At 42.5% G+C, this 14365-nt stretch overlaps 1 protein-coding gene across 1 annotated transcript; it reads left to right on the top strand.

Moving 5' to 3' along the window:
* Positions 1-5706: 5706 nt before the first annotated feature.
* Positions 5707-6705, top strand: APOF (apolipoprotein F). Its single transcript, XM_088473149.1, has one exon. The coding sequence runs from the start codon at positions 5707-5709 to the stop codon at positions 6703-6705; it is 999 nt and encodes a 332-aa protein (XP_088329275.1).
* The last annotated feature ends 7660 nt before the right edge of the window (positions 6706-14365 follow it).

The raw sequence follows: 14365 nt of genomic DNA, 5'->3' as shown, positions 1-14365 counted from the left end.
TGCCCTTGCATCAAAGTTTTCACCAGATATGTTGAATTGTTGACGAAGACTTGCAATAGGAAGGGGAACCCCCATCTGTAGCGGATATGATGTTATCGAAGAATTTTTATCGGCTGCAGATCCCTGCGCTTCTGGATTGTGGAGGGAGCTAAATCTTAAAAGATTTGCAGTTGCATGTCTTGAAAGGTAGAGACTGGAGTATCACGAGTAGCCATGATGATTTTCTCTTTCAATCTATAATGATGCAGACGGACTATAATGTCCCGGGGAAGTTGAGGGTTTGGCCTTGAGGGCTCTATGCGCAATGTCCAGAAGGCAGTCCTCAGCAGAAAGGTCTGGAGCAATATGTTGAAAAAATCTTTGAGAAAGGAGAGGGTAATGTCGAGCTCAGAACTGATTTGGGCACATTTCGGATCCGAAGATTATTGCGTCGAGCGGTTTTCTTGATGCTCTTGTTTCTCTTGTTTCTCTTTAAGATACTCAATTTCATAGTGTAGGCGAGGTCTTTATCAAGACTACCTTGGGACCGGCAAAGGTCATCTATTTTGGTTTCAAAAGCATCATTTCTAGAACCCAGAGAGGCAGTTTCTGACTTTAATATCCGAAACGGCTTTAGAAAGTTCCTGGTGAAAGGCTGATTGTACGCCCTCTAGCAGTCTGGTCATGACTGCATGGATATTAGGATTGATGCTCAGTAAAAAAAAATTGTCTGAGCAGCCTGATTTTTCTTTATTTTCTATGACATTATTAGAGAATATACGTCAACCAGACCAAAATACGGTAAAAAAAAGAAGGGGAGATCAGGTATAGGTGACACAATAATAAAGGGGTCCGAGGACCAGGATGGTGTCGTCAAACTATTTAATCTTCTTGAATGACAGGTCACCACAGAAAAAGATTATAGATGCAGGTAATTGTGAGAGGAGCCACTAGAGGGAGCTCCGGTTCCACTTTGAAGTTCAATATAATCTAAAACTGCAGCAGACTAAATCACTCAATACAGATATAGAGCTTTAGAAAAAATATCCTCCAAATATTTTACAGACAAATAGGAAAAAAAGAGGTTTTAAGTCAGTCCCATCGGAGGAATATAGTGCAACCAGATATGCACTGACTCTGTAACAGTCAATTTAGCAGATACAGTATGCTGCCTGTGAGGAGCTCACCCCCATCCAGCAGCACATTCAGGGAGGCAGCGGAGTCTGCAGGGTAGGCACACCGTAGGGCAGCTTGAGGGCTGTCACAAGGACTGGAGAGCCGCAATAGCCTCAGGAGACTCTAACCTCCGCACACCGGGTTGTGAGGGAGCTCCTGTATAGGAGCAGTGACCAGGCTAGCAGCACCGGAACAGGTATCTGTGGCCAGCGGCAGCGACGGAATCACTGTCAGTGCGGAGAGGGGCACCAGGAAAAGCTGGATGGTTAGTCAGAGAGCTTGAGGGGATGGACTGGCTGGCTTGGTGGGCCCACAATTGACAGGCAGTCAGGCAGGCGTTAAACCCGGACAAGGAGAGATTCCACGCAACCCAGGGCAGTCAGGGGTGCTATCCCATTGTGGGCAAGCACTCAGCAACAGGGGTGCCAGGGGAAATATTCAGAAAAGGGTATCTGGAAACAGAGCCCTTGTCCCACACGTCCACCTAAAATGGCTGACAAGCCATGCCCCCCAGGGAAGAGGTTATTCCAATCTATTTCTGGTTCAGAAACCAAATGGGGCTTATCGCCCTATACTAAATCTAAAAACCCTCAACAGGTTTATCCATGTACCCAAGTTTTGAATGGAAACTCTTCTATCAATTATTTTGGCAATGGAGCCGCCATGGTTTCCTTGGACATTCAGGATGCATATCTGCATGTTCCTAGTATACCATCCCACCAGCAATTTTTACAGTTTGCTGTCCTTCAGCGACATTACCAAATTCAGGCTCTACCCTTTGGCCTATCTATGGCTCCCCGGGTATTTACCAAAAATAATGTCAGTCATGACGGCCTATCTCAGGCGTTAGGGAGTCAGAATTCTGCCACATCTGGACGACATTCTGATATTGGCACAGACTCAGGTTTTTTTTCAAAACCATCTTCATCTGACCATAGCCTGCTTACAAAAGCACGGCTGGATCATCAATTGGAAGAAATCATCACTTTCTCCAACACAGCAGATGGTACATCTGGGAGCTCTTCTGGATTCTCGGGTGCAGTCGGTGTTTCTGCCAGTGAACAAGATTGTGGCCCTATCATTGCGAATACGCAAGCAAAGGGTATCCATTCTGTTAGCAATGCAGGCCCTGGGATCAATGGTATCTACCTTCGACATGGTGGGGTATGCTTAGTTCCATTCCAGGCTTCTGCAAAAATTGATTCTCTCTAAGTGGAACAGAAAGTATTATCTAATAAGGTACAAGAAGATCCTTCTTACTCCAGAGGTTCATCACTCCCTCCTGTGGTGGCTGAGAAAGGATCATCTGAACAGAGGGCACCCATTCTGGATTCCTAATTGGGTGCTCTTCACCACAGAAACCATTCTTCATGGATGGGGAGCAGTGACCAGTTATCACACCTTGCAGGAAAGATGGACAAATCAAGAAAGTAATCTGCCAATAAACATTCTGGAACTGCGAGCAGTATACAAAGCACTTGTCATGAGACAGGACCTACTCCAGGACAAGCCGGTCCAGATCCAGTCTGATAATGCGACAACAGTGGCCTACCTCAATCATCAGGGAGGCACAAGAAGTTACGCAGCCAAGAAAGAAGTGACGGGTTCTGATTTGGGCAGAACGTCATCTTCCTGTCATCTCGGCAATATTCATACCGGGAGTACTCAATTGGGAAGCAGACTTCCCAAGTCAGCAGGACATACATCCTGGAGAGTGGTCTCTCCATCCGGGAGTGTTTTAGCTCCTGGTAAACAAATAGGGTCTACCAGAAAGAGATCTCATGGTGTCACAACCACAAGACCCCCAGGTACGGGTCCAGAGACCCATCAGCAGCCTTCGTGGACACACTGACAATAAGATGGGACTTCAAGCTGTCATATATGTTTCCTCCGATCTCCCTCCTCCCAAGAGTGCTCAGGAAATTCAAGCAGGAAGGCATAGCAGTAATACTGGTGGCTCCTGGTTCGCCCAGACGTCATTGATTCACCGACATACATAATCTGTCAATAGACAGTCCATATCCTTTACCTCTATGGCAGGATCTGCTAACACAGGCTTCCTGCAGGCATCCGGCCTTACCTCACCTGGCTTTGACTGGCTGTTCTTCGTACAAGGTAGGGATACCTTCCTAAGGTAGTGTCCCGTTTTAATGTGAATGAAGAAATTGTATTTCCAGCTTTTCAGACTCCAGATCTTTTTGTAGGTGAAGCCATCTGGATGCAGTTTGTGTTCTCCGTATTTATGTGGAGCGCACAAACTCTCTATTATAAAATCAGATGCTCTTTTTTGTATTATATGGTTTTCATAAACCTGGATGGCCAGCTAACAAACAGACTGTGGTGAGATAGCTACGCATGACTATCTCTCAGGTTTACATACAGATCTTCCTGTCCCAAGCACAGTGACAGCACATTGTACTTGGTCTGTAGGGCCATCGTGGGCATTCAGTCGTGGTGCCTCCGCTGAACAGTTGTGTAAGGCAGCCATGTGGTTTCTGTCCACACTTTTCTTAGGTTCTATGCCTTAGATACTTTTGTCTCTCAGGATGCTTCCTTTGGGGCGACGAGTTCTCCTTTCTGCTCAGGAGCCTCCTGCACCCTAGGGGAACTGCTTTAGGACATCCCCATGGTATCCCTGTGGACCCTGAAGAAGAAAATTAGAGTTATGGTAGACCTTACCTAGATAACTCCTTTTTTTTCAAGGTCCATAGAGTCCACAAGGCACCCACCCTGACTCACCTGGCTGCATGGGTATTTTTTTTTTTTCCCGGTCACCGATTTCCTCTTAATTCTCTTGCCTTGAGGATTGTTAACTAAAGTGAAGGCCTGTGGCTAGGAGCGGGGTATATATGGAGGAGGACCCGAGTCATCCTGGGAGCTGAAGTTTTAACTGTTTGGTGCCTGGATCTCTCCAACCGTAATATCCCCATGGTATCCCTGTGGACCCTATGGACCTTGAAGAAAAGGAGTTATCTAGGTAAGTCTACAATAACTCTTAATTTTTAATTTTTTTTTACCACCACCCCAAACCCCCCTAACCCCGATCCTTAGAAGAAACTTACCTCCTGTGGACTTACTTGAGGAGTTGTTGCCTTTTTTGGGAAATATACCGCTGGCAATGATCAGGATTGGTAAATTAGATATTTCAAAATCAAGTTTTCCTAAACTATGGATGAAGAACAATGTAAAAGGTATTGTAGCAGATAAGAGAGTGAAATGTAATGCGTTCTGATTTGGCAAAGTGCAGCTTTTTCAGAAATTTTACAGTGGGATTTAAATCTGCATGTTTTTTTAATGTCATTTAATGTCTTCTAGTAATGTTCTAATTGCTAGAAATTACACCAGTGATGTGCAGTCAGATGAGGCAGAGACTTTTCTGTTATACTTATGTATACTCCAGAGTTTTAACTATAAAAATTATAAGAAAAAATTTAAGAAAATAGTATAAATATCTTCTATGTATTATTCTATTCATTTTTATAGTCAAAACTCTGGATTAAAAACTGTATGGCAGATGAGGCACTGCCTCCCCTGTCTTTCTTTTCCGCACATCCCTGATCAAAACAGAAAACACACCAAATTTCCAGCACTATATACTGCTGCACCTTTGTATAATGCCCACATGTACCCTCAGGTCCATATACTGTATGTATCTGTAACTCTGGCTCTGATACTAGCCAGTACGTCTCTGAATTAGACCTCTTGTTGGGTTGTAATATTATTGTGGTTAATGTCACTTAGCTATGAGTTAACTGGCTGTGAATTACTTTAGACCCTGAATTTTTTTTTTTTGTACATGTTTACTAAAGTGATAGTGATAGAACTTTAAACAGTGGGAGGAGATATGGCGATCTGTTAACTGATCACATTTCACCCTTAACATCACTGTTCATGAAGTTGAGGCACAAGGCTTAACGATTTGAAGAGCTCCCACGTTTAAAGTGAGTTTTACCAATATTTTTGATCTTATAACTTAAGAATTTCTAAACTTACTCCGCAATAGTGAAAATCAGAAAATAAACAGAAGTTGTTGCATATGAAGAAACAATTCTCAGGCAGACAATTTTTTTTTTTTTTTTTTTTTAATTTTCTGCTTCGAGATTCTATGTCCGTTTTTGTAGCAGCAATGTGATATATCTGCTAAGTCACTGTCAGGATGCATATGTGCTGTCACTGACCACTTAATTAAACCCAAAGGTAATAATTCTGATATTACTTTCCCAGAATATACTTTAATCTTGCTACATATGAAAAGTTATTATAGGTCAGACATCTTAGTATATGCACTGTGTAATATGTGTATTTACTTTATAACCATGTATATTTGTTTTGCCTATACTGTGCAATGTAGCTTGAGGTATCCTATTTTATTTACATCCATTTATTTTTCCCCCAGTATGTCAATGTTAGACAATGACTTATATATACAGTTATAAACTATATATAATCTTGCATCAGTGTTTTAATGTATTGTCCTCATGTTTAACTTTTGTGCTTCCCATTTTATTCTATTTCTTTTAGGTTTGCTGTTTTAGTAAACTTTTCTCATAAATGGAGAAACTATTTAGTTTTGTGATTCTTATGCTGCTATATCCATGTCTAATCAGCAATACTTATATGGATCGTAACAATGCAGACAGGATATCGGTAGCCAGTGCGACTGTGGATAACCCTGATCATTTATTTTGGGCAAAATTAAACCTTTCCTGCCACCTGCTCTTAAAGGATTGCACAGAATACCTTGACCTCCTCCCTCCTTCCTCCTCACAGTTTACTAAACCAGCAATGGTATTGGGATTGATGCAGGTTGGCTGTTTAGCTGAAACAGACCAGTTGTATTTGGATTTGCTAAAGGACGAAGACACAAGAAAGATGTTTCAGTTGTTAACGGATCTGGTTAAAACCTCTACACACGAACCTTCTGCCCAACGCCATAGTCAAAAGCATGTTCTGGAACTTGACTTGCTGAGATACAACTTAGAATCTCTATATCCGGTTGCTCAGTCTACACACCATCTGCATTGCTCTGGCTTCCAGCAGGAGAGCAAAAATGTTTTCTTGAATGGTTTGGAACTTGGGTTACATTCATCTCTGCTGGAGGCAAAAGAGCACTGTGATAGGCTGGGACCTTCCTGTGCAGGTGTTTCTTTAGATAGGTTGGGGGGATTTCACAGTATGGCGAGATATGGCGGGTATATTATGCCTGAAAATGGAACAGGGTTGTGGCTACATCACTGTACTGCTGAACATCGAAGAAAGCGTTCTTCTGATCCTGAGTGCCATAGTGAGAGAGAACTGCGCATTCATAATGTTATGCAGTGGGTTCCAGTTGTCAGTGGCTGGTACAATGCTGGTAGTGCTATTTACTATGCAACGCAGGGATGTGTAGAGCAAGCTGAGAATCGGGGAATTGAAGCATCGCTTGATCTAGGCACCGATGCTCTTCTTATGGCCACTGGGGGATCATCGGGACCTGTAGCTCTGGCTGTAAAACCTGCATTAAAAGCAGGTGTCAAGGCAGCTATAGATTATTTTAGAAACGATTCATAATATAAGTTTAATAAAGCTGGTTAATATGAAAAACAGGAAACTGTATAGTGTACCAGTGTAGTGCCACAATACTTGTATGTTTAGATTAGTGAAAGAAGTATGGAAATTTCTACACATGATCTTTATTTAGAGAATAGTACAAAAGTATGTCTGTGACTCAAGGTTAATATACTAGGCGAGTGTATTTCCACTATTCCTCCATATGCTAAGATGGAATTCTACCAGGTGCTCTGGTTTCCTCCCACAGTCCAAATGTTGGCGCTACAAAAATAAAAGTTAACAATAAACTACTATTGTGTATATTGCTAAATTCAGAGTATCCTTATTTTCACTATGAGATGGGGAAAAAATATCAAGCTATAGAGTTAATAAATACAATATGAGTTAGGTGTATGTATATACTGTATAAAGCAAAAAATATTTTTGGTGTGGACAAATACATGATTAGGAAAAGAACAATCGAAAAACCAATGAAAACTTTATATCCAAAGTCTAATGTAAATTGTAAGGGGAGAGTTAAGCATGATCATGCAGCAGACCAGAATTATTCGGCTGCATTGTAGTTGGATTTGCTCAATACACTACACCATATATAGAGGCGATCTCTATTCACAGCCTACAACCACGTCTGTTGGTTTAAAAAAAAAAAAAAAAAAAAAATGATCCCAACTGTTTTTCAAAAATTTTCAGGCTGTGAACGATCGTCATTCAAACCAGTCATTTGGTTGTCTGGTTTGCACAATTATGCAATGTATGGCCAGCTTTAGTCATAAGAAAACATGCTGACAATATGAATATTAAATAAGTAAGCTAGGAATCGAAAGCAGAGTTGGACTATTTTTTTGTATCCCTAATTGTGCCATAATCTTTATCCCTGCACATATCAATCACATAAATATGGGAGTAGTCCATGAGAAGGTGAACCTGACCATTGATTTTTTAGAATCATTATCCAGGTTTAGTTATTTTGTTAGAAAATACCTCAAATGTAATATTCCATGAAAGAAAAATAATTTAGCAGCACCATTTATTGTCTTTAATCATGGTGGAAATTCATATGTTGGTAGCTGCCTACTGAAGATGTTTTGTTTCCAAAGTTGCCACCATTACATATGCATCATCTGTATATATTCTGCACGTTCTTAGTGAGTCTGGATGCTATTTTAATTGTTACTTCAAGATTAATCTGAAAATTTTTTGAAAAGGTAAGTTTATATATAGTATGTTACTTATAGAGTGATTTAATTGCCTGCCCATAACAGAAAACATACAAAAGATTTTTGTAGTGAGATAATGGTTTGAGGTTAGGGGTACAATTGGTTAGAAGTAAGCATTTGCTTAAGTTCATTACCTCTAAAAATCATTAATTGAATTATACAGTTGCATTAGCAGGATTTAAACTTTTTTTTAAACTGTCCCACCAGTGACTCATTGAACACCAATACTGAGACCAACAGTTTAGAACCTCCAAAGGCTACATTTATTGTCATGAAAGGAGTTAGCCTTTTTATTTATTAATTCCTGCAAGTTAAAACTAAAAACTATGCCATAGTTAATTAAATATCCGTATCATTGAACTTAAGTTATTTCTCGATTGCTCTTCATACTTAGACGGTCAAGATCGGTGTTTGTTTTTGAACCATAGATGGTGCCGGTGATCAGGCCAGGCTATGATTTCTGTGAATGAAACTTGGTGGAAATACAATGTTCATTCTGTGACAGGAACACATATAGGGGAACTTGATGAGATAGATAGAGCACAGGTTCTCAAACTCGGTCTTCATGACCCAAAACAGTGCATGTTTTCCAGGTCTCCTCACTGATCACAAGTGAAATAATTAGTTCCACCTGTGGATCTTTTAAAATGTGTCAGTGACACACCTGTGCACCTGTTGGGTGACCTGGAACACGTGAACTGTGTGGGGTCCTGAGGACCGAGTTTGAAAACCACTGCGGTAGAGCAACTAGGGCTGACAGGGGGGTGCTACCTGATGGTGGTAACACCTAAGTCAGGTCTAAAACTGGGAACAATATCAGGGAAGATATTAGAAATAGTGTTCAGGTCTGAGGCACATTTTAAGTGTGTGCTTCCACTGTAACGAATAAGAATCAATGGTGGTGTGCAGCGTGCTGAGTACAGAGAGTTAATTATTAATGTTATGTAGATACTGTATATCGATGGTGCTTGTACTGAAGAACACTTGTACTGAAAAATACTGTGTACCGATGGGGAGTACTCTCTGAGGAACACTTTGTACCGATGGGGAGCACTCGCTGAGGAACACTTTGTACCGATGGGGAGCACTCGCTGAGGAACACTGTGTACCGATGGGGAGTGCTAGAGAGTCCTGAGCGGCGTAGGGGAGAACACTGCCTTGAGAGACAAGGATCTTCATAGGACATGCTAGCAGCATGTACATTTTGATCAGATTCTTGCAGTGTTACCTACACCAGTTCTTAAAAAAAGTGAGGCATTATTTTTATGAGTTTCCTGCTACTGTATGGTAAAGATGTGTCCACATACATCTTACCTCCAGGCACTACAAGTCGCGTTAAACATGTGAGTGCCGTGCCACTTTCGTGCAACTTTTTACCTTCACATGCATCTTATTTGCACAGCAATGTGAATAGGACTCATAAGCAGCTTCTGCTGATTAAAATGATATGTGGCATGCCTGTGTGACTGAGGTGTATCTACATGCAAAATACTACGTTACAATGTCCGTGGCTGTGACAGTGGCACACAGATTCCTATTCCTATCGCTGTGCAAATAAGATGCAATTGAAGGTAAAATGTCACACGAAAACACACTTGACACTTCAGAGTCACACCACGCCATGGTGCGGCTAGAATGGCTGTGTAACGCACAAGGAATTAAGATGTATGTGGACACATCTGTAGATGTGTTTGTACAGGGTTAAAAGTGGAATGTAAAAATAAAAAACTACTCAAAACAATTTCTTCTTCAGGGTCCACAGGTTCTACCTTGGGGGTATATAGTTGGAGTGATCCATTCCACCAAACAGCTTACAGCTTTGAAGCTCCCAGCATGCATAGGGCCTCCTTCCTATATACCCAGCCACAGGCATTGTTTTTTTGTTTAGTGCGCGGCAAGTATCCAGACGCCCGGTTTTAACAGCGGGACTGCCTAGTCAGACTCATTCTACCTCTGGATGTTGGCGGGCCTTAGTGTGGCTCAGCTAGCGGCATCGCTGGGGTCCGGACTGCGATCAGATTCACGGAGATGGCAGGTAAGATGATTTCTCATATGGGGAATCGTGCGTGAAGCAGTCCAGGCCTCCGGTGTAGGAGATGCATCGGAGGCAACTGCGGGTGAAGGTCTTGTTTAACGTGACCTCACTAAGGCGGCCGAGGCCATATCGTTTGTTGCCGGGGATGGGTAGTAGATGCACTAAGAGCGTCTACTACTGTGAGGCCAGCGTACCCGTGTCGTCAAAATTTCAGCTTAGGAGAGATAGGCTCTCCCCTGGCCGCTGCTCCAACCCAGACGCAACTTCCGTTTGCAGATTCCCGTATCTGGTTTGCTACTTCTGACCACCTCGTGTGTGAGATGCTCATAGTCCACCTTGGGTGCGCTGCTGAAAGCTGTTGGTCTCAGAAGTTAGGTCTGTCTCCCTGTACACCTCTCCCCTGGGTCAGGTATATAGCACTCTATATCCTACCAATACGCCTGCAGGGCTGGTCAGTTGATTCAGAGTCCATTTGCATTAGCATTTGGTTATATTTATGCATTGTATGTGACTGTAATGCCAGCTGCTGTATTTATACTGCCTTTTTGTTTTCAAAACTGTCAGATATAGCTATCACTGTGTTTGTCCTCATCCCTCTGAAGGGATAGGCGAATAGACCAGTGGCAGTAAAGCAGGGGCATAAGAGAGGTTCTCTTCAGATGGTGCCTCAGGATTCTGACTCAACTTCCTCATCACACTCTGACACGAGTTCGGTGTCTTACTCAGTGGAAGAAGACCATCAGTCCTCTGTGGATGTCCCCTCGTTCGTGAGAGTGGTTAGATCTGTCCTCAGTAAAGAGGAAGACGAGGTTCCGCCGAAATCTAAGACTCTGGTCTTTAGGCATCAGAAGTTGGCTAGAGATTATTTTCCTCAGTCTGAATAACTGACGAAACTCATGTCTGAAGCAAGGTGTACTCCAAATAAGCATTTCCATGCTACAAGGAATTTAACCTCTCGATACTCATTTGCACTTGGTGAATGTAACAAATGGGAAGTTCCTCCATCTGTAGATGCTCATGTAACTAGATCAGTGGTTCTCAAACTCTGTCCTCAGGACCCCACACGGGTCGCATTTTGCAGGTCACCCAGCAGGTGAATAGGTGTCCTCATTATTCACAGTTTAAAAGATCCACAGGTGGAGCTAATTATTTCACTTGTGATTCTATGGGGAGACCTGGAAAACATGCACTATTTGGGGTCCTGAGGACCGAGTTTGAGAACCTGTGAACTAGATTGATCAAGAGCTCTACATTACCCATTCCGGCAGCATCCTCATTAAAAGAGGTTACAGATACTGTAGAAAACTTGATAACTATTTAAAATCAGTGTTTTCATTATCTGGAGCTATCACCAGACACCAGTTACATGGCTGTAACTTGGGTAGCCAAAGCTATGGAAGAATAGACGAAGTCTCTGGAGGATAGCATGCCGAATGCTACCAGAGAACAGCTGTCTTATCTCAGTCAGATGCAAGAAGCAGTTATGTATATGGGTGAAGCGGTCATTGATGCAGGTATCTTGGCTTCTAGGGTATCGGCAACTTCGGTTGCAGCTCGAAGAATCCTTTGGCTAAAAATCTGGAAGGCGGATAAACGGTCCAAGAAGGCCCTGGAGTCTTTGCCTTTTGTTGGGAAGGTACTGGGAAGGTACTGTTTGGCAACATCTAAGTCTGCGGGGTTGCCATCTACAACTGCCCCTAAGTATAGGCAGACATCAGCTCAGTACTTTCGCCCAGAGTAGGGCAAAGGGATAGTCTTCCTCTAGATGGGATAATTCCTACAGGAAACTGCAGACCAGGAAATCCTGGTCAACCAGACATTACTTCCAAGCCAGACAATAAGCCCACTGCCTGACACCTAGGGGGTTTCAGGGTTGGAGACCGAATTCTACAGTTTTCTTATGCCTAGCATTAGATGACTACGGATGCCTGGGCTGAGAGGTGGTCTCTCATGATTACACCATCATGTTCCTCAAGCATCCTCCTAAGAGGTTTGTTGGTGCAACCCTTCCTTTAGACCTGGTCAGGTCTTTAACCTACCGGGAGGCTATTAAGGCCCTCCTGAGGTCAGGAGTCATAATTCCCGTTCCTGTGATGCAACAGGGAAGGGGTTATTCAAATTTCTTTTTGATTCAGAAACCAAATGGGTCACATCGCCCTACCTTGAATTTGAAGTCTCTGAACAGATTCATCCATGTGCCCAAATTCCGTATGGAAACCCTACGGTCAATTATGCTGGCAATGGAGCCTGGAGATTTCATGGTCTCCCTGGACATACAGGATGCATATCTGCATGTTCCTATTGCACGATTCCACCAAGGATTTCTGAGATTGGTGGTAGATCAGCAACATTACCAATTTCAGGCTCTACCCTTCGGGCTGGCCACAGCCACTCGGGTATTCACCAGTATAATGGCAGTCATGACAGCTTATCTCATACAGCAAGGAGTCAGGATACGGTTATATTTGGATGACCTCCTGATATTAGCACAATCTCAGGAGATATTACAATGTCATCTTCAGATGACCATTGTCTGCCTACAAGAGCACGACTGGATAATCAACTGGAAAAAGTCTTCTCTTTCTCCAACTCAGCAAATGGTGCACATGGGGGCTGCTGGACTCTGGGTCAGAGGATTCTTCTATCAGAGGATAAGATTGCAGCGCTACATTCTTGAGACAAGGGTCGCCCGTTATGGGTCCCAGACTGGGTACTCCTCAGCATGGATGCAAGTCTACAAGGTGGGGAGCAGTGACAGGTCATCACACCTTTCATGGGAAGATGGACGGCTCAGGAAAGTCACCTACAGATAAATGTTTTGGAGCTTTCATGCAGTGCACAAAGAGCGCTCATTCTGAGTCCAGCAGCAATGAGGGAAGTGGCGAAAATTCTGCTGTGGGCAGAATGCAATCTTCCAGCAATCTCCGCAAAATTCATCCTAGGAGTCCTCAACTGGGAAGCGGACTTCCTAAGTCATCAGGACATGCACGCCAGAGAATGGGCTCTTCATCCAGACTGCTTTCAAATCCTGGTGGACAGGTGGGGATTACCGTACGTAGACCTCATGGCGTCGCATCACAACCACAAGGTGTTTGGGGTTTTTAAACGGTGTAGGCGTAGGCAGTTGCTTTTATACTTCTTTGAAAATGTGGTGAAGAATAGCATTTAGCAAAAATGTTTTTGGAAAACTAGTCCTATTAAATTTGGGGTACATGAAAATGGGTGCAAGCATATTTTGAAGTCCTTAAAGTGAACTTAAAAAATTCTTCAAAAATCCACCTTCCGCAACCAAAAAAAAACAGCTGCTGCATAGACTCCCCCGAGTCTATTTCGCTAGTTTTTAATTTTTTTTTTTTTACGCCCCCAAAACTACACCACTATTTTTGGGGTGTACTATTCTACTTTTTTTTGATACAGATAACTTTTAGGGGACATTCCAAGGGCTGCAGGGTACTTTTTTAAAGTCTGCACCTTAAAACCCCAATTCTGCACTTTTTTTCGCACCTATTCTATGGTAAAAAGTTACCCACGTTTTTTTGGACAGACTTTTTGCACCTGCGAAAAGTCTTTGAAATTGAATATGGGGAAAAGTGAAAATGGCGAAAAATACATCAGCAGCAATAAATTATTGCCGATAACGGCTTTTTGCAGACTAATTGAATATGGCCCTTAAAGGTAAAGGATTTCTCTACTGTGATCCAGACGATGCTAAGGGCAAGGTACGCAAGTACTGACTATTTAGACTTTCCTACTTCATTCCATTTTAACAGGAACAGGCTATAACACATTTAGTGGTCTTTGCATTATGTTTACTGGACATGATGGTATTTTATGTTGCAATAGATTAATTGGTTTTAGACAGGAGTTTGTGCTATTGAATGTGATTACGTCCATATAGATATTTCATATGTTTTATTACATTTTCTAAATTATTTTTACATTTCTAATCATTGTTTTTTATTTGTTGATTAGCACTGTAATTTTCTTGGTATTGTAATCTAAGGGCAAGTGAGCCTGCTTTAGCTCACATCAATCATAGGATTTGACGTTCCCACAGAAGTTCTGACCCTAAGGTCTTCAAGGTCTCGCGAGTGCTTGCTTTTCTTCAGGCTGGGCTAGACTTAGGTCTTTGCTTAGCTACCTTGAGAGTTCAGATTTCTGCATGGTCAGTTTGGTTCCAGCACAGAATTGCTCCCCTGCCAGATGTTAGAACATTTTTGCAGGGGGTTCTGTGTCTGCAACCTCCGGTGGCACCGTGGGATTTATCTTTGGTTCTCAGAGCATTGCAGGTTGCTCCCTATGAACCAGGGCCGGCCCAATCCAAATTTTTTTGGTAAGCGGATATAGATTTTGGTGCCCCCCTGTTGTAAAAAAGCCTCATATTTCGGTGCGTGAAATATCGGGAGTA

Source organism: Taudactylus pleione, unplaced genomic scaffold (assembly GCF_031769625.1).
Source record: "Taudactylus pleione unplaced genomic scaffold, aTauple2 ptg000130l, whole genome shotgun sequence".
In the NCBI taxonomy this organism is placed as follows: Eukaryota; Metazoa; Chordata; class Amphibia; order Anura; family Myobatrachidae; genus Taudactylus; species Taudactylus pleione.
This window is presented reverse-complemented; position numbering and strand designations above follow the sequence as displayed.

Excerpts from the sequence above, each read along its gene's own strand:
- APOF (XM_088473149.1), top strand. The coding sequence starts at position 5,707 with ATGGAGAAACTATTTAGTTTTGTGATTCTTATGCTGCTATATCCATGT.